The 19,576-nt window shown below is 35.5% G+C and overlaps 1 protein-coding gene across 15 annotated transcripts in view; it reads left to right on the top strand.

The window, feature by feature from the left end:
* CEP170 (centrosomal protein 170) overlaps window positions 1-19,576 on the top strand; it is a 131,869-nt gene that overhangs the window by 66,271 nt on the left and 46,022 nt on the right. For 10 of the 15 annotated variants that reach the window (XM_057507835.1, XM_057507839.1, XM_057507838.1 and 7 more), the window contains 3 exons: window positions 7,136-7,612; window positions 11,892-12,055; window positions 12,241-12,534. In XM_057507835.1, the coding sequence (XP_057363818.1) occupies window positions 7,136-7,612; window positions 11,892-12,055; window positions 12,241-12,534 (935 nt within the window). The remainder of the gene's footprint in view (window positions 1-7,135; window positions 7,613-11,891; window positions 12,056-12,240; window positions 12,535-19,576) is intronic. The other 5 variants (XM_057507846.1, XM_057507845.1, XM_057507844.1 and 2 more) reach the window with 1 other exon arrangement.

Raw genomic sequence — 19,576 nt, 5'->3', positions numbered from 1 at the left:
TAAAATAATTATTAAAATGCTTGTTAGACCAAAATAGTAGGTAAAAATCAATTTTGTGTTTTCATTAGATTTGTAGGCATGTAATCATACTTTTTAAATCAACAATTTCTATTATGTTCAAGAATGTGATATGAAATTAAAACTTCTTTAAAACCTCCATGTGCCTAATTTGTTGGGCTATGATAGCAACAAGATAAGCTGAATTTGGTAGTCAGAATAAAAAATGTTCTGGATCACATTCTTAGATTAATAGTCAAGAAACATTATTTTGTTGCTGGAGGGGTTTAGTAATAAACTAGGTGTCCATAAGCCAGAAAATAAGGATTTCCAGGAAATAAAATGAAGTATCGATTTTCTGTCATGTAAGGACTTGGCAATTAGACATCAGCACCAAAGGATGGAGTAGCCAGTTTCTTTGATAATGGCAGATAAGGATCCAGGACTGGAGGAATTGAATACAGGCTTCAGGAACAGTGTGAAAAACCAACTCTGACTGAGTCAGGAATAGATTCCATTAGAACTATTATAAATTTTCTACTTTTGACCCCTAGTTCTGCAAGATAAATTTTCTTACCTGGAGAATAAGAACACTAGTTCATTAAAAATGCTCTAATTTTACCAGGATACAAGTCTAAGAAAGTTGGACTTACCAACTTAATCTTACAGTGTTCCAACTGAAACCGTCAACTTTGCAAGTGAATTCCCATTGCAGCTTCCTTGCTTCTGTCCACCAACAGTTTTCTTCACACCCAAGCTCAGAAACAGTGTGATTTAGGATTCCCTTGGATGCAAGTAACAGAAATGCTACCTGAGACTAAACAGGAAGGAAATTTACAGGCTTAAATAGCAGCGTCTTGAGGGTTGGTTAATGCACCATCAGAATGGCATCCTTGACTAGCTAGCTTCTCTGTTTCTCATTCCCTCTGTCCGCAGTAGATATGTACTGAGGGAGCATCCCCTCATTCTCATAGGCTGCCTACCAGCAGTAGTTGGGGGTACCTGCCATTTAGATCACATCCAAGAGCAAATAGAAAAGGCTGTTTCCAGAAGGCCCGCAGAAGTTGGAGCACATCTCTCACCTCATTGTCCTCTCACAGGTTCAGGAGTAGGTCTCCAGCAAGGGTTATGAGGTTATCCTTAAGCCAGTTTTGCTCATCCTGAAGCTGAGTGTGGGGTAGTTTTCCCCAATGGCACAGGAGCCATGTCAGGGAAGAGCTGGAGTCGTTTTAGGAAGGAGGAATGGGAAATGGGATTTGGAGTTGATCAAGAATGTCTACTGTATTTGAAACTGTTTGTGTCTTCCTTCCCCTTCGGCTCTCTAATGTTTTACCTGCCTCTGTTGCCTTTTCTTTTCATTGAGTCATAATTGAACTTCCTGCTTGCAGCTTGTCAACCCTCCTGCAGTTCATTTTGCATAATAAATCTCAGCTATCCTTTGCTTTTTTTCCAAGAAAATACAGTGGCTGCCTTTTATCAGCCAAATAGATTTATGTCGGAGTTCTCTCTTTTGTCCTACTTAGAGCCTTATAACCTATTACCAGTTGTTTTTAGTACTCTTTCCTAATGCATTCTCACACAAATGATGCTGATCCTGCTCTTCTCCCACAGACATATACACACACTCATCAGGTGATAGAAAATTCTAAATGATATGTCTGTGTATATATATTGCTAATATGTAACACAGTTGCCTTCACTCTTGTGTGTTCATGCCTTCTCATCTAAACTATAAGTTCCTTACTTCAAAGATCACATTATTATTGTGCACTAGAGTCACCTAGCAGAGAGAGAGAGAAAATGTACTAATTATAAGTGGTTAATTTAACAGAAAATACAGCAGAATGTCACTATTGCTGGATTCCAAAAATAACTGTTAATGATTTTATCTAGCCATTAAAAATCTGTCCCTCCCTTCTCACATACAGAACAACTTTTAAAATCTGAAGTACATAACTTCTAGAATACAGTGAAGTATAAATATGCTTTTTGTACTAGAGACAGAACCATGATTTATTGATAGTGATGCTTACCCTATCCAGACATAATTTTCTAAAGTGCTCTGCATATGTTTAATTATTTCATCCTTACAGCAATACCTAAAGATGGCTACTGTTATTTTCTCCACTTTACAGGGAAGGAAACTGGGGTACAGCAGTGTGAATTTACTTATTACTACGGTCACCCGGCTAGCAAATAGTGTAGCTGAGATTCGAACCCAGGCAGCCTGACAGCAGAGTCCATGCTCTTTATCACAAGCAGTTGACATTTCAGTGATCATTATACAGACACACACACATATGCATACACAGTCTTTCCAAAAGGACATATTTTGTAGAATGCAAAGATTTAAACAAATACGCCAAAAACAAATTGGCATAAAAAATTTATCCCTCATACTTCAGCACAATAAACTAAACTTAGAACTATGGCACATCCAGCAATAATTTCATCTATGTGAATGAAATTGAGTTCTTAAATGATAATCAGCCTTTGTGGCCTGTCTCATTGAGTGTCATTTCTGCCAGATGACAAAAGCTGTCTCATAATCTTGGGGTTATTTCTGACTAAGAAGGAATTAACTGATTTATGTCTTATGTTAAGTAGCTTACAGCACCTTACCAGATTCAGCTGATTAACAGCTTGTGAGTGTCTCGTTTGTTTTCTTATGTTAGTATGAAGGTGTTATGTTTCAGATTTATCATTTGCAGGTTTTTAAAATACAGGGTGAAGGAAACAGTTTACTGACATAAAATAATTTATGATACCAGCAGAGTTTGTAAAATCAAATTTGAAAATGTATACTAAATGTTATTTTATTTGATCATTTTGAAAATGTTTTTTTAATGTCCCAAATGATGGAATATAGATGATGGATTTAATTATTTATGCACTAAGTAGACTCTTTTGCTAAAAACAAAGTGGTTTGCTTCTTGGCTACCAGTTTTTAGAACATAAAATCTTAGTACTTACTATGAAAAGTAAACATTCCAGAAAAGATATCAACGTATCTACTACCTAGTAATTTTTTATGTCCCTCTCTGTGGGGCCACATGTATCCAGAATCTCCTAGAGACTTACCGTGTAGTCTAAAAAACCCTACAAGCAAATGTGTATGTTGAAGCAGTCAAGTTCTCCTGAAACTGTGTGAATGTTTAGTCCTATTAAAAAGGAGAATTTGTCCTCATTTTACCAACAGGTATGCTCTCCTACCTGCTAACTTGGTTTAAATATTTATTTAGATCGCAGGTGAAGGCCTTCAAGAGTTGCATACATTTTGAAAAAGTCTGTGCAACCATGGGGAGTAGATTTTTGGCTTCTTTACATTGACTTTTAATCTACTCAGACTAAATTTGGAAACTAAAGTTGTGACTCCCTTTTAGCATAAGGTGTTTTCTAGTCTTTGTTACTTGAAGAACTTGAATACACTACATTGGTTGGATATCTTAAGCAGTTGGATATCTTAATTAATAGTCTTTGTCATCTCAAGTGAATTTAACATTTCATTTAATTTAGTACAGAAGAGTGAAAGGAACATTTTTTTCTGGATTATGTGTATTACAAATTTCCCTGAAGGATCCATATAATGACAAAATACTTTAAAAACTGAAGAAATATTATCAACAATTGCTCTTCTGATTTAGATAAACATAATTCTAGCATAATCCATTATTCGTTTTAAATATCTAGCAATCACAAAATATTAGTATAAACAAAGTATCAGTATAAATATTAGTATAAACAAAATACTAGGATATTTAGTATAGTGTTTAATTTAGTATAAATAAAATAGTTTTTGAAGAAATAAATGTTAAATTCATCAATTCTAGGATATGTTCTGTTGTGTCCCAAGAGGAAAGCTGTTTTATTTTACTATATTAATTTGGAAGATCCCTAGGAATTTTTCTAGTAGGCCTACACTTCCCAAGTGCAGTAGACCCGCACTTGATCTGTTTTGATCATCTTTAGAGAAATGAATTCCTCTGCACAATGAGTTTCCCAGATGACTGAACTTTTACAAATGACAATTTTTTTTAAAGTTTGACCAATTTCTAAATTTCTTTTAAATGAATTACCCTTATCACTGCCTTCTTAGACAGAGAAGGCTGAATATAATTTAAAATTTTGGTTTATGATTCAGAGTCATCATTATGACTATCAGCCATTGAGCTATGATACATACAGTGATGTCCTTGGGAGACTGAACTGTGTAAGACTATTTGCCTATTATACTGAATGGTTTGGGGCTACTGTGTTTTTGAGCCAGGTATCTGCTCTTGATTGCTTTTTGTGTTATCTCTACCCTTTGACCCCATACTGTAATAAGTCTGAGTAATCCTCACTTCTACACCCCCTCCAGATTTGCCATATGTGTCTGAGTGAAAGTCAAAAGGCTCTCAGTGATGGACTTTAACATTCATGAATAAGGAAGTGCAGGTGTTGTCATATCTGTCTTTGGTTTTTTAGAGTTAGATTTTTGGTTTTAGTTTTTTGTTTCCCTTAGCCTTAGGTATGTTGCAGAGTCCGGGGAGAGAGAGAAACATTTATTTGACTGCTTACTTTGTGCCAGGTGGTGGTCTGGATAACTTATATGATCTCACTTTACTTACCTTGCTAAATATTCACAGCAATCTTATGGATAGATAATATTATTTCCCCATTTTACCATGGGGAGAATGAGAATTAAAGAGAGAGATAGGATTTATATGAGGTCAGATCTCATCCCTGTTTTCCACTGACCTTGGTAGTAATCATCTGCACATAACAAGCTGCCTTTCCACTCTGTTGTGCTATTTGACATTCTTAGACAACTTGTTTCTGGGTAAATTAGGTGTTAACTTGTGTAAGTCTCAGCTCTTTTGTCCTTGGAGTAAAGGCAGTTTTGAAGTAGGACTAAGGAAAAGATAACCTTAGAAACAGTGGTGTGTGGTTGTTGAACTCTGCTGTTTTAATGTGTTATATAATGTGAAAACATGTTAAAAGTATGCCAGTATATTAACTGTGAACTTTCCTTTCACAAGGAAGGAAAACCAGGAAAATATTCCTTGGAATCTTGTGAGTGACAAGTGGATGATAAATGTTACACCCCTGGACCAGCTTTTTGTGGCTTTTGTTTTGTAGTTCAGCAGCAGCATTTTATTTGGGTATTAGGTGGTGGCAGCAGGAACCACCGCCCCTTGTCCCCAGCACTCTTCTCACCAGAGGATGAGAAAAGCAAAATGGATGGATGGATAGGTCGGTGGATATATGTGTATGTGTGTATATGTCTATGTTGATAGGATAGGCTTATAAATCAGTTGTGTTACATGGAATTAAGTACAGTACATTTTCCATAATAAATAAGTCAATATATGAAAAAATTTAAAATAACATTTATTCATGACTTTACTAATACATGTAGAGTGGTAAATATATTTTATTTTCATGGCAATTTTAAGTGACAGGCCCTCAGAATAAACATCCAAAGTTCAAGTGGATATTTAATTATCAAGAAAAAGATAAATTAACTTTTTAATAAAATTTTTAAAATGTGACTTCAGATTATTGAGTATTGTATAACCTCTTCAATTAGCATGTGAAAGTTTTATTTTGATAATACAGAGTTTTCCTTATTTTTAGTGGTAGGAAAAACAGATTTTAAAAAGCATAATTTTGAAATTGAAAGTTGATTTTGTTAGATTTGTTGTTTACCTTCTGTGTAGATTTTTTATGTTTTTACTCTTTTTGGAACTGGAGCTTGATGTCTTTTATAACCTGTCCCATGCATTTGATCACGGAGACGTTGCTGTCCCACTTCTATAACCTACAAGCGAACAGTTCTGTGTTTGTTCCATATTCAGAGTTTTGCCAAGAAGTCAATTACAGCACTTAAAGAATCCCATCAAGATTTAATATTTGAAAAGGTTTCAAAAGACCAAGTATTTGACTTAATTACAAAATGACTGGACACAACCTAGTCTCCTTGTTTGGCCTTTCCTTCCTAATAAATTATCTCTTCTTTTCTACTACACTCTTTAAAAGTAGAATGCTTTTTTGAGCTTTAGGGAAATATTTTTCATTTGAACTACTCTTCACCATGTTGATAACATGGTTGTTTTCCTTACTGAAAAGCAGGGCATTTTCATCTTCATTTATTTGCATTTGCACTATCTCATAACACATACTTAAAACATTTCAACTATCATTTTCATTTACGTATTTTGTTTATTTGATTTGCATATTTTATGTATAAGTACATTTTTAAAAATACCTGTATATTTGTCTCTGAGGCAACAGAATAGTGGTAGTGCTCCAGAGTTGCTTGTTTCTACCAACTCTTGTCGTTGATGATTTGAGATTTATAATTCAGCTTACCCCCCAGGGATTTTTGACACTTATTCTCCTGTATAGCAATATACTTGAATTTTCTTGTGGATACTGGCTGGCAACTGAATTTTCTATTTTTGCATTATTTCTGTCACAATGCTGCTTGGATTGCAATGCTGCAAGCAAACCACATGTTTTATCTTTAATCATTCTTTTATTTATAAAAATGTATCTTCTTGCAAGGATCATACATCAGTAATGTAATTTTTCTCATTCTGAAAGTATTGTCTCTAGTGTAATGATGGTGAAGAGTGGTAAGTAGAATCATTACTTGTAGAACATTACTTACATGCTGACTTCATGTTGATTTCCTCACTTAAGCACCTCTTCCCCTTTGGAGATCTGTTGTGTTGACAGATATTTCAGGTATTTCATCTTCATGACGATGAGAAAATTCATGTTTTTTTCTATCACTCTAGATATATATACATTGAGCACCCATCTCTAGCTACATTTGATCTCAGTTCTTTTGCACCTTTATGAATTCTAGGTACAATTGGAAAAAATAATGGACCTAACGTGCAAGGTTCATCTCTCTTGACTTCTTTGCTCTCCTTTGCCATAGCTGTTACTTATTTTGCATCTCCTCTTAGTAACTGAATGCCATGTTTATAATCAAAATTATTTCTTCTCTGATACTTGCCGTTGTTTTCCGTCCAGTCTATGAACTGCCTTCTGGTTCTCATGGCATAATACAAAAGGCCATTACTGCACTCCCTCAAGTGCTGAAAGCTCCCAAATACTGTGAATTTTCTCTCATTTCTCTCATTAGGGTGCAGCACAGATGGCAAGCAAGTTGAGGAACAATCTGCAGCTGCAACTGAAGAAGTGCTTTTTCCTTTCTGTAGGGAACCGAGTTATTTTGAAATCCCTACAAAAGAATTTCAGCAACCTTCACAAATAACAGAGAGCACTATTCATGAAATCCCAACAAAAGACACACCAAGTTCCCACACAGCAGGTGCAGGGCATGCTTCATTTACCATCGAATTTGATGACAGTACTCCAGGGAAGGTAACTATTAGAGACCATGTGACAAAATTTACTTCTGATCAGCGCCACAAGTCGAAGAAGTCTTCTCCTGGAACTCAAGACCTTCCTGGGATTCAAACAGGAATGATAGCACCAGAAAACAAAGTAGCTGACTGGCTAGCACAGAACAACCCTCCTCAGATGATATGGGAAAGAACAGAAGAAGATTCCAAAAGTATTAAAAGTGATGTTCCAGTTTATTTGAAAAGGTTGAAAGGTAAAGTGAATCGATCATTTCAGAACTTCCTATTATGCGATAAAGAAAATTCAGTCTTCACAATTACCAAACTATTATTAGATAACTAATTATATGGAGGAAAACTTGGGCTTTTTCAAAGCTTTTCATTTGATTCTACATGCAGTAGCAAAACATACTGCCCATGTCTCACTTAGTCATCAAAATAGTCTGCCTTCATTTTCTTGCCAGAACCAAATTGGCCTCATGAATTTTCCTTTTTTCCATTAAATATGTTTATTTTTCCTATGGAAATAAAAGATACATTCAGTTTCACAGTGAAATTCCTTGGAGATAATTTCATCATTTTCTTGACTTAAGAGAAAGTTATATTCAGTGCTGTTCTTTATTGTGATACTTCCAGTAAAATGGCAATGTCTAGATTTTGAAAGAAATTCTAAGCCATTTGATATTGGGCCAAAAATTCTACTTTGGTAACATAGTCACATTTTTGATAAAGTGTTTCAAACTGTCCTCAGCAAAAATTTTTGGTTTAGAAATACTGGTAATCAATCAAATTAAACATTTTCTCAATATTGAGATTATAATGAAAATCACAATTGAATGTTTATTTGTGAAATAATTATATATATGCTTTATTAGTGTAACACTTGGTCAGAATTGGTAATTCTCTATACCTGCACATTGAGGGAACAGCTAATCAATTTTTTTCCATTGGATTTGCTTATTAAATTTATTTTTGAATTTATTTAATACAGATTTGTGTTATTTTATCTTTTATTTAACAAGTTCTCTATAAGGGAAAGGATTGATTATTCTGTTACTATACAGGGAGTTAATAAGCTTTAAAAAAAAAATACTCATGAGGCAGAGACTATTACCTTTTATCTCTAATTCTTCACCTGAAACTTGAGTATGTGAGAGCTACTCAGTAATTTGAATAATGAATGAATGACTTCACTACTGATGACAAGACTGACCCTGGCTTAACCCATACCTTTTGCCCTGGGATTCTGATCAAGTAATGAAGAAATAACCTATTTCTGATTTGCTAAGACTTTTTCTAAGACATTTCAGGATAGTGATATAGTGAGATTACCTGATTCTTTATTGGGATCTATTACTATATTTGATTATAATCATAAGCAGTTATCTGGCATATGTATTTTTGACATGTGATTATCATCTTTTACTTCTATTAGATAATATTAAAGGCACATTTGAGACCTATTATGTACGTATAGGTTAAAATGCACAAATAAAACCTACCCATTTGTAAATTGACCATTTATATGAACTCAATAAGTAATACTGATATCTTAATGTAATATAAAAGGTGGCATAACCCTTGAAAATTTAGAGAAACAGTACTTTTTAAACCACTCTTTAATAAATGTACCAAAAATGAGCTAAAAGATTCTTTTTAAAGCTACCAGTTAAAAAATATATTTATTAAACCATTTTGTTATTTTAGTATTCATAACTATTTTTTGTATGAGCTATTTCTTTTCAGCCATCATTTTTAGACAATCTTTGTTCTTGAACAAGGCCCATTTGTAAGCCTTTTTACAAATAGAGGCATTAATGTCCATATGATTAGATATTTTGAAAACTTTACCAGAAATTATGCAATCAAATTACTGTTTCCTTCAAAGTTGATTTATAGGTAGACAATATTCCAGTATGTTGCCATTGTTCAGTACCCTTCTTTTAGTTTTGCCATCAGACCATTTTACAGACCATCCAAGAAAATGTCTTCATGAGCATAACTCATTTTTGGTTCAAGACGAATCCATTTTATTTCTCCAGACATATTTGTGTATGACATCAAACTTTTCCCCAAAGTCAGAACTGCCATCATTAAATAAAGATTTCCCACAATTTAGGCCATCAAAGGTATATACCTATACTCTAAATAAATGTAATTATAGCAAATAGTAACAATTCTACAATAATAGGACTTTCAGCAAGTGTTTAGATCAAAAACTTGAAAGTAGGCAAAACAAAACAAAAGCAAAAAATGTGGCTCCTACAAGAGTAAAGTGCACGCGCTTTGGGACAGTGAAGAAAATAATGTTCACAAAGCCCATACACTTTTACCCTTTAGGAGAGGTGCAGCTTCTTTTGACCACATCTACTGACATAGTATCGCTAGCCCCTTCATTTGGTTTCCCTCCCTACCCTAAAAACATTAAAAGAACTTCAGCATATTTAGGCATGGCTAATAATAGACAAAACAGGAAGACAGGAACTTGGTGAGGTGAGTTTCCTAGTGATATTTTTGTTCAGTAAAAACAGAAATTGCAGTTTGGACCAGATGTCTCACTTGTATAACACTGAGAAACACAAGAAGGAATAATAGTTTTCTTACAGAAAAGAAAACAGCTAATTAAAAAGGGCAAGTTTTAAACTACAGCTTAAAGAAAAGATACTGAAAAACCTGATACCACATAAATGCCCAATTTTGAATGTTGGGACAAGAACTAAATTCTGTAAAGATGGTGTATTCATTTTGTGTATGACTGGGATGTGGTTTATTTGGTCTTATTATACAGGAAATAATTTGAGTTCAGTTATTTCCATCTCTTACAAGCTGGATTCCTTTTCAATTTATCCAGTGCAACAGTGAAATAGATTTGAAAATGTCATGTTTTAACAAGTTTTGTATTTGAACTGATGGTTTTGTCTGGTTTTGCATTCCATCTGTCATCCCTGATTCCTAGCTTAATTACCTGGGGTAGGCATGAATTAAACACCTTCTTTTTTTCTTTTTAGATTGCATTTTGAATAGTTGCTAATTTGAAGAAAGATTTTCAGCTTTGTTGTCATGTCTGATGTCAATAATAGCAGTCACTATCACTCTGCTGGGAGGTCCCCAAACCCCTTCATTTGGTCTCCTTCCCCCACTCACCTGCTACTTTTCCAACTGTCACCCTTTTCTTTGTACTCAGTGTTTCTCTCTTCTGAGTCTTCTCATGCCTTTTATGTACCACATTTTTACAGCCAGTCCTCTTGTATTAAATCATTAGCATCAGTTGTGTAAATCCTAAATTCGTTAGAAACAAGCCATGACTGTTAGCTCAGCCTTTTCTTTGCACAGGTGTCCTTGAGCCTCACAGTCCCCACATCTTTCAGGTCTGATCATTGTCTTGTGTGATGCCACGTTATTCATCAGCTATTTAGATTAAAGTCTGTAGTCTCTGAAAATGTGAAACTCGAGTTTAGTCCTGGATGCATTGGAGTGTACCTGGTTGACTAGATAAATTTGTAGTTTTCTTCTGAAGATGCCATCATTTAAGCCCTCATTTTTTATTCAGTCTAAAGCATGAATAGAATAAATTTTTGCCTTCCTGATGAATTTATGGTATAATATAATAATTATTTATTTCTTCTGATACTTACTATTTAGGTAGTAGAATTATGAATTAGTGAAAAATCAAGTAGTTTCAATAAAGTTTCATTTAATCCCTATAGAACTAGGTAGGGTAACAAAAACCTCTGTTAGGAAGTTGATATTTCAGAATTTAAATATATTCTAACATGACTGTATGCTTTATGGAGAAAACAATTTTTATCTGTTTATATTTAACACCAAGCCATTTGCCCAGTAGATGCATAGATGTATGTAAGATTTCAGAGACTATACTTTTCCATGGTAGGCCTTTTAGCATGCTTTATTTAACTCTTTGAAGCCATAAATTTAGAGCAGAAATGCAAATTTTCAAAAAATTTCTTACAGTTAGAAAGGCATTTGTAAGGAATTGTACAGTCATTGGTGGAAACTACAAACATGCATCTTTTTTATTAAAATACTTTTGGAAGTATTGAACATCATTGAAAGTTAAGATTCATCAGCTTTTTATGGCATTTGTATTCTCTTTTCCTGTGTAATGATGAGTGGAATCACCCTTTTTTCTGTTGTCCCTTTTCCTCTCTAACGCTAGAGACAAGTTTTTGATTGCTTAAATAGTCAATCAAAGGATCAATGTTTGTTAATGTTATAAATACACACTATTACAAATGATATTGCATTGCTTATCTATTAAGGCATTGATGAGTCATTATAAAGTTAAAATTTGTAGAAGGAAAAGCAAATGCATTCAGTTGTTCACAAAGGCCCTCATTGTTGGTTGAATTAAAATTTGAGGGAAGTTCACGAGCCTGTTACCAACAAGAACATAATGACTTTGGATTGTAAGGGGGGAAAGTACAAAACAAATAGCACTTTTGTATATGCTTCTGATTTTCTACATGGGATTTTATTCCTGCTCTATTATGTGGATTCTTTTTTTGTGTCCAGGGAATAAACATGATGATGGTACACAAAGCGATTCAGAAAATGCTGGGGCTCACAGGCGCTGTAGCAAACGTGCCACTCTAGAGGAACACTTAAGGCGTCACCATTCAGAGCAGAAGCAGCTACAGAAGGCCCCGGCTGCTGAAAAGCATCAAGACCATGATGTTGTAAGTCAAACTGCTTTTATGATTGCATTTTTTAATGAAGACAATCCCAGATAAAGAAGGTCTTGTTCTTTTACTCAGAGTAGGGGAATCTGTGTCAGGAAACTACTTTTTCAACACCCCATACAAAACTTGAAAAAACAAAATCTCCAACAGCAGCTGCCAAAGTGGTTTCTTTGTCTTTACAGACTAGCTCTACGCATCACAGAGGGGGGCGTGGTGTTCCACATGGGAAACTGTTAAAACAGAAATCAGAGGAGCCATCAGCGTCAATTCCCTTCCTACAAACTGCACTATTAAGAAGTTCAGGGAGTCTTGGGCGCAGACCAAGCCAGGAGATGGATAAAATGTTAAAAAATCAAGCTACTTCTGCTACTTCTGAAAAGGATAATGATGATGAGCAAAGTGACAAGGGCACTTACACCATTGAGTTAGAGAATCCCAACAGTGAGGAGGTGGAAGCAAGAAAAATGATTGACAAGGTAAATAATAAAAATTGGGGTACAGTGTTTTCATTTGGTGTACTGGACTTTTGGAAATTATTGGAGGGTCAGCATGCAATGTACTCATGCAGTCAGTGCTGGAACTTTAGGATTTCACTACGGAACTGCAAGACTAATAAGACTGAAATGCTTTCTGAGTTTATTCTGTTTACATTCTGAGTTGGCCTGGGTTTCATATGTACAGTCCTGTATATTTAAGCTATTTGGGCCTTTTTTTAAGTTGTATAAATTTAAGTTAGGATTGTAAAACAGAATACTTTGGCCATGCTGACTTCACTTATTTTTAAAACTAAAAACTAAAAGAGAGCCAGATTGCTATGACTCTTAATAGAAACATAAATGTTAGCTGATAGTAGTTAACCACAGGTTTCCTGCCTACTAATGTCATGTTCGAAGTAAATGAAAATGCATGTTTTTTTTTTTATTAAGGTATCATTGATGTACAATCTTATGATGGTTTCACACAAACAACACAGTGGTTTCAATATTGACCCATATTATCAAGTCCTCACTCACTCTATTGCAGTCACTATCAGCGTAGTAAGATGCTATAGAGTCATTAATTGTCTTCTTCATGCAAAGTACATCGGTTTTAATCAATTTTGTTCTTTGACCTTATGTTCTTCTTTTGATTTCTATTTACTACTGTCTTTGGTGTATAAAGTTTAAGAAGGAAAAAAGTGTATGAGAACCAAATGAGTTTATGATACTTTGAATTCAGACAAGTGTGTGCCCAGTCATGCTGATAATTTCCATTTCAGATTTGTTCTTTGATGTTAGTAGTTCATGTATATAATGTTTGTTGTATGGTTGAGAAAGTAATTTTTCTCAATTTTGCCCATGGAAATGGAAAGTTGACTTTAGAATCAGCTGTTTGTTTACTCAGTGGAAACTAGCAGCATAAGTTTGGATAAACATAAATCTCTTGCTTACTTCTTGTGATTTAGCATCTGAGGCATTAGCATCACTTAGGAATTCGTTAGAAATACTGAAGAATTTCAGGCCTAAACACTGGATCAAAGTCTGCTTTAAAAGCACAGTCTCCACGTGATTCATATGCACAGTAACACTGGAGATAAACTGGTACAGATGTTGAGTTAATTAGAAGTAGTCTTTCAGGGAGTAGACAAAGTAGCCCTTTGGGATGCAGGAAAATGACTTGGGCTTCTGTTTATTATTAATTTCATAGGTTTTATTTCCACTTTGAAGTGAGCTCTATAGTGTATGTAATCTATTCTTCTATTGGCATACACTTATAATTTCTAAACATACATTTATTGAGGAGCACATGTTCAAATTTATGTGCTGTTGTTGGGTATAACTCCAAACTTTTGGAGACCCAGTAGTCTAGGAAATATTATGTGAGCAATTTCATGATAGTTATTAAGAGAAATATAGCATGTAAGAAACAAATGAATAAAGCAGGTTATCTGACTATATTAAAGGAAGTCTAAGGATATAGTGTTAGCATAGAAAATGACTTGGGAATTTTGTATAATTTTCATTATTGGGAATTGATAATGACATTTCTTTCAGATTATTTTAAAGTTTGTAGTTTTCCTTCTGGTTATTAAGAACAAATGTATTGTTATTTAAAATACTGTCAAGTAGAAATTAGGTTTTGATAAAAACGGTAAAAAGTTTTAAAATTCAGATTAACATTAATTTTGTCCTAATCTTTTGTTTGGTTTATGGATGCTTATAGTTATCAGTGTTTTCTCTAGTAAAAACACTATTTTACGGTGAGAGTTTATAGTATTTAAGAACGTGAATGCTTGCAGGCAGACAGATCTGGGATTAAGTAAAAACTGCATATGCTATATGTGTGCCCTTTAGTAAACTAAACTCTTTAATCTTCTGTTTCTTCTCTAAAGTGGAAGAATTTGGTTAGAAATTCATTAGGTTATAAAAAGAATTTGGTAAAATAAAGTGCTTATTACAATGCCTATATTATAATTAGAGGTCTATAAATATTAGCTATGTTATTGCCTTTGCAAGGAGTTTCCACATATGAGTCTCTAGACAGAGTACTAATAAATCCTGGAATGTTCTTTCAGCACTGAAATGGTCAGTTTGAAACCCAAGTGGAAGTTAGAGCCCTAGAGCACAGCCTGGCCAGAGCAGCAGAAGCCAAGAAAGAAGTCATTGTTGTAGATGAGATTCTTTAGGAAACTGCTGGGTAGAGAGGGCGACCACAATACCTGATGTACACCTGCTGTCTGTAATTACCATAAACATCTTATTTTCACATCCAAAGGAGTCCCAGTTTCAGTGACAAATTATGGTCACACTATGGATAAAGAAAACCAAGATTTTAAAGCAGGATTCATTAAAGGGAATAATGACAGCATGTGACTAAGTAAATAATTCAGAGTCATTCTTAGTTTGTATAAACCAGAAAATAAAACTGACCATAACTGCAGGGAAAAGCAAAGGTCTCTTCATTACCTTGTGAATACCAAAAAAAGCTGAGATTCTTTTAAGATTCTATTAAGCTGTGGTTAAAGCTAGAAGCCAAATTCAGGCCAACTGTAGTCAGGCTTTGGGGAAACAAGCAGGGAGACAGGAGTCAAATGTGAAGATGAAGTAACCTGAGGGCGTGGAGAAAACAGACCAAAAATAGCCCAACTCAAGGCAGGAGAAGCACTCTGGGAGGATAGGAGTAATGCAGGTGTCCCATAAAACTGCTAGGATGGTTCTGTCATCTTGTTCTCCCTTATGAAGTTAGGGGTGTGGTATAGACCTGGGGTCATTGGTACTGACTACCTGAATTTATTGTTGTTGAGTCTTGAAAACTTGAATATGGTCTCTCTTGCACTGCACCATTTGAGAGCTGGCTTATTTCACTGATTTACTGAGTTAACAACATTAGTGTGTGCCAGGCTTTGTCTTAGGAGAGAGAAATTCAAATTGAAAGACAGTTCTTCCTTTCAAGAAATGAGTAGGTAGAGGGATGGAAATACACAAATAAAAACATATGAATTAAAAGTAGTCTGATGAATGCTTTGATAGACATAAACTGTTGGAAGAAGGTACCAGTAGCTTCCAAGAGGAGATGTCAGATTAAATATCCTTTCCTCAAAGAAGTATTTGGCTGTGTGATCTTAAAAGAACCTCCCCAGTCACTTCTTGTTTCATTTTAATCACAAACTTTATCACAACTTGATAGTTTTCTGTTTTTCACCACCTTACTCCCCCATCACACACATACATACACAGACACATACACATGAATGTAAACTCCATGACAACAGGAAACATAATGCCTTGGTGTTTTAGGTGTCCTCCATAAATATTGAATTTAGTTGCCAACTGTGTTCATTTTGAAACAGGTAAAATTAATTCCACAACAGGCATGGCATTTTCCTGAAATACAGGATTTTCCTGAAATACAGAGCGACCTGTTCAAAAGCATGGGAGGTGGAGGACTTGTTACAGGACTAGTTACTTTAGAAAGATTGGTTTTGATGTTGAACGCCCTTGTGTATCATATATGAAGGAGTCTAGGGTTTTTAATACATGCTAAAAGCAGTGGAGAATAATTGAAAACTTTAAAGTAAAGCAGTGGCAATCTAACCACTGTCATAAGTGTGAAGAATGACTTGACATTTGGAAAGGCTGGAAGCAGAGAAGTCAGTTAGAAAGCTACCACATGTCCAGTAGTCCGTTGGATATTAAATGTCTGGATCTTAGGTAAGAGGTCTGAGCTAAAATACTAATTTGGGAATTATTAGAGTGTAGCTGAATGCAAAATAATAGATGAAATCTGTTAGAAAGAAGGAACAGAGTGGGAGGAGACAGTATGGAATTCCTTGTGGCACTAACATTGGTGGACAAAGGAATGAGTGAAAAGAGGAGGCTGAAAGGGATTAAACAGAGGAGAAAAAAACCGAGATAAAAGATCATCTTGGAACCAAAAACAGAATTAAAAAGGAGTAAGCCACAGTATCACATGATACACTGATGTTAAGGAAGATAAGCACTGAGTGCCTTTTCTGTTTTGTGCCTAAATTCATTGTATTCCTGGGTCTAAAGAAGATAAGCAGAACATACATTTGTGTCTTAACTCTTGGGAAATTGCATACAGTTAAAGCGGGACCTCTTTAAAGAGATGACCAAGCTGAAATGCCCTGTCTGTGCCTGTTGTGGTTAAAAGGTATTGAGCTGTCCACTCCCCAACTCCCAAGTTACAGGCTTAAAGCATTGGATCATATTTTTATGCTATGTTTGTCAGTAGATAATCTTATTTTGTGGATTGTCCCAGAATTTACCTCTTATAACATTAACGTGGATGCCTATTATTTGTAAAGACCTCTTAAGTTTCACATCTAAACTCTCATGGAGATACTCTACAGAATGAGAGCTCTGTGATTGGCTGAGCTGGAGATAGCTGTCTTCCTCCCCACCCGCCATCCTTCACCTCCCTGTGGCATCTGGAGAGCCCATTGGAGTACCAGTTTCTTCTTCCCGCTTCTCCATCAAATAGACACTGCTGAGGGAAGAGAGGATGTTGTCAGGGCTGCTTCCTGGCCTTCCCAGGTTGAATGAGAAAAACTTGGAGTGAGAACAGAACACTAAATATTATGTGGACAAGAAAAAAATTGGGCAGTGTAGAGGGTTTGAGGCTTTATTCTTCTGAAAAAGTGTTTTTCCTTCATTTAAGTGTTATCCCATAGACCAATTCTGCCAGACTTTTCCTGTCCTGAGTTTTAATTCCTGTCTTTTGGAGCAACATCTCTCTCCTAAAGTGCCTCTTATTAGGATATTCTCTTGCCTTGTGGGTCCTCAGAGCTATGAGTGCTAGTTCTATTGGCAAAAAGTCGTAGGGAAGAATCCAGAACCTGGAGCACTATAACAAGACTGGAAACACAGAGTGGCGATATAGCATCTACTGGAGTGAGTCAAACAGCCCTGTAAGGTCGGTGCTGAGAGCCTGGATCCAGGTGTACGCAGTTTGGAATGGATAATTCCAGCCCTGACGTTCATAGCAAGATTTTAGATTAGGTCCAAGTCAAAGCCTGGGGACCCATGATAAACTAGAGTCAAAATCAAGGTAGACAATTCCAGATGAGCAGAGGAAGGCCCCGTATCCAAAGTCCATGCTATTACAGGTCAGATGTGTGTGGAAAGAGAAAGAGCAGATGACCAAATAAGAAATAACATAAGACCTAGGTAACAGGCAGCATTTGGATTTGGACTTAATATTTTTTTCTACTTCATGCCAATTCAGAAACATTCTTAGGCCAAGGCAAATAGCAGTTCATAACAGGTAAACCCTGACAGGTTGATTTTCTTCCTCTTATACTAATGTTTCTTGCCCTCCTCACTGAGCAATTTCTTTAAAAATTTGCATCAGGAAGTTCTACTTTTGGTTACTCTGGTTGATGCTTCTCTCCCCTCCTTAGCACCCCATGTCCTTAGGTACAGCAGCCTCTCCTGTTAATTCCCGAAGCTGCAGAGGGGAACCCTCACCTTTTTCTGTCAGAAGCTTAACATTTAATAGCTTCACCCTCATTTTCCTTTCTCTGTTATATGAAATCTTGTTTATTTTCCTTTGTAGACTTACCATTTACCATGCCTTAGGGTAGTCAGCCCCTCCTTGTGTTTTTTGTGTGCCTAGCTCCTCATAATTCATTTTCAGAGGCCCTTTCTAACCATGCAATGCAAAGTAGCCCAGCATTCACCTCTTATTTCTACATCAGATTACCATGTTTTATTTTCTTTAGAGAACTCACCTCTCGCTAGTTTATTTTCTGTCCTTTCTAGAATGATCTTATTGGTCATGATCATTTCTGTGTTTCTTGTGCCTAGAACAGTGCCTGGCACATAGTAGACACTATCTTTTGAATGAATGAGAAAAATTGATGAGATGCTTTTTTATTTTTGTCAGTATTTGTATGTAATTTAGCTATATAGTCTGTGAATTATACAGACTATTCTATATGTGAATTATTTCAGGGAATTTATAGATTGATCATATCCAACCAGACTTTCTTTTATTTTATGTGATGAAACAGTTTATATACTTATCCTAAAATAACTTGTTAAAATGTGTAGTTTTAAATCTTGTATGTATTAATGAGCTTACCTTTAAAATAGTAATTATAAAAGTTAGAAAAGAATGTGGTTTGTGTCAGGAGAAATATGTAAGTTTCAGGAGAATTGCCTTGATTGGTAGAAGCCTAGAGATATCTGTGAGTGTCTAGCAGTACCTAGCTAACAGCTGAGCTCCTGAAACACCTGCTCAGCCAGGAACAGGTAAGATGGGCGTCAGTGAGTAGGCAGATTTTAGGGATGAAAAGAAGGAATACATGGCAAGTAAATGAGCCATAAAGAGGAGATAAATTGGACATTTTAACTATAGAAGCATGAGATTAGACCTGAGTATAATGTGAAGGTATGACAGAAGGTGCTAAAAGAGTAGGAATGGTGACCAGTGGTGGAAAGGAAGGGATTGTGGACATAATTCTCCTAAGGAGTGGAAGGAATCCAGGATGTGGAAAAGATTCAGGGAGAGGGCAAAGAGTTGACAGTGTTTTCACCCAGAGAGAGATAAAAAGGAAAAAGATAAAAGCTAGATGGCACCTTTAAGAATTTTTTTAAGTAAAATTCACAAAACATTCACCATTTTAACCCTTTAAAGTGGACAGTTCAGTATATTCACTGAGTTGTGTGGCCATTAACAGTATCAAAGCCCAAGACAATTTTCATCCCCCCAACCCCAAAAGAAACTCCATACCCATTAAGTAGTCACTTCCCCTTCCTCTCTCCCCCAGCCCCCAGCAACCATCAGTCTACTGCCTATGGCTATGGATTTGCTGCTTTGGAGACATAATCAATGGAATTATATATTATGTGTCCTTTTATGACTAACTTCTTTCAACTAGTATGTTTTCAGGGTTCATCCATGATGGGACAGGTGTCAGTACTTCATTGCTTTTTATGACTGAATAACTTACCACTGTGTGGATATGCCACATTTTATTTATCCATTCATCTGTTGGTGGACATCTGGGTTATT

This window comes from Manis pentadactyla, chromosome 9, assembly GCF_030020395.1.
Source record: "Manis pentadactyla isolate mManPen7 chromosome 9, mManPen7.hap1, whole genome shotgun sequence".
Taxonomy (NCBI): Eukaryota; Metazoa; Chordata; class Mammalia; order Pholidota; family Manidae; genus Manis; species Manis pentadactyla.
This window is presented reverse-complemented; position numbering and strand designations above follow the sequence as displayed.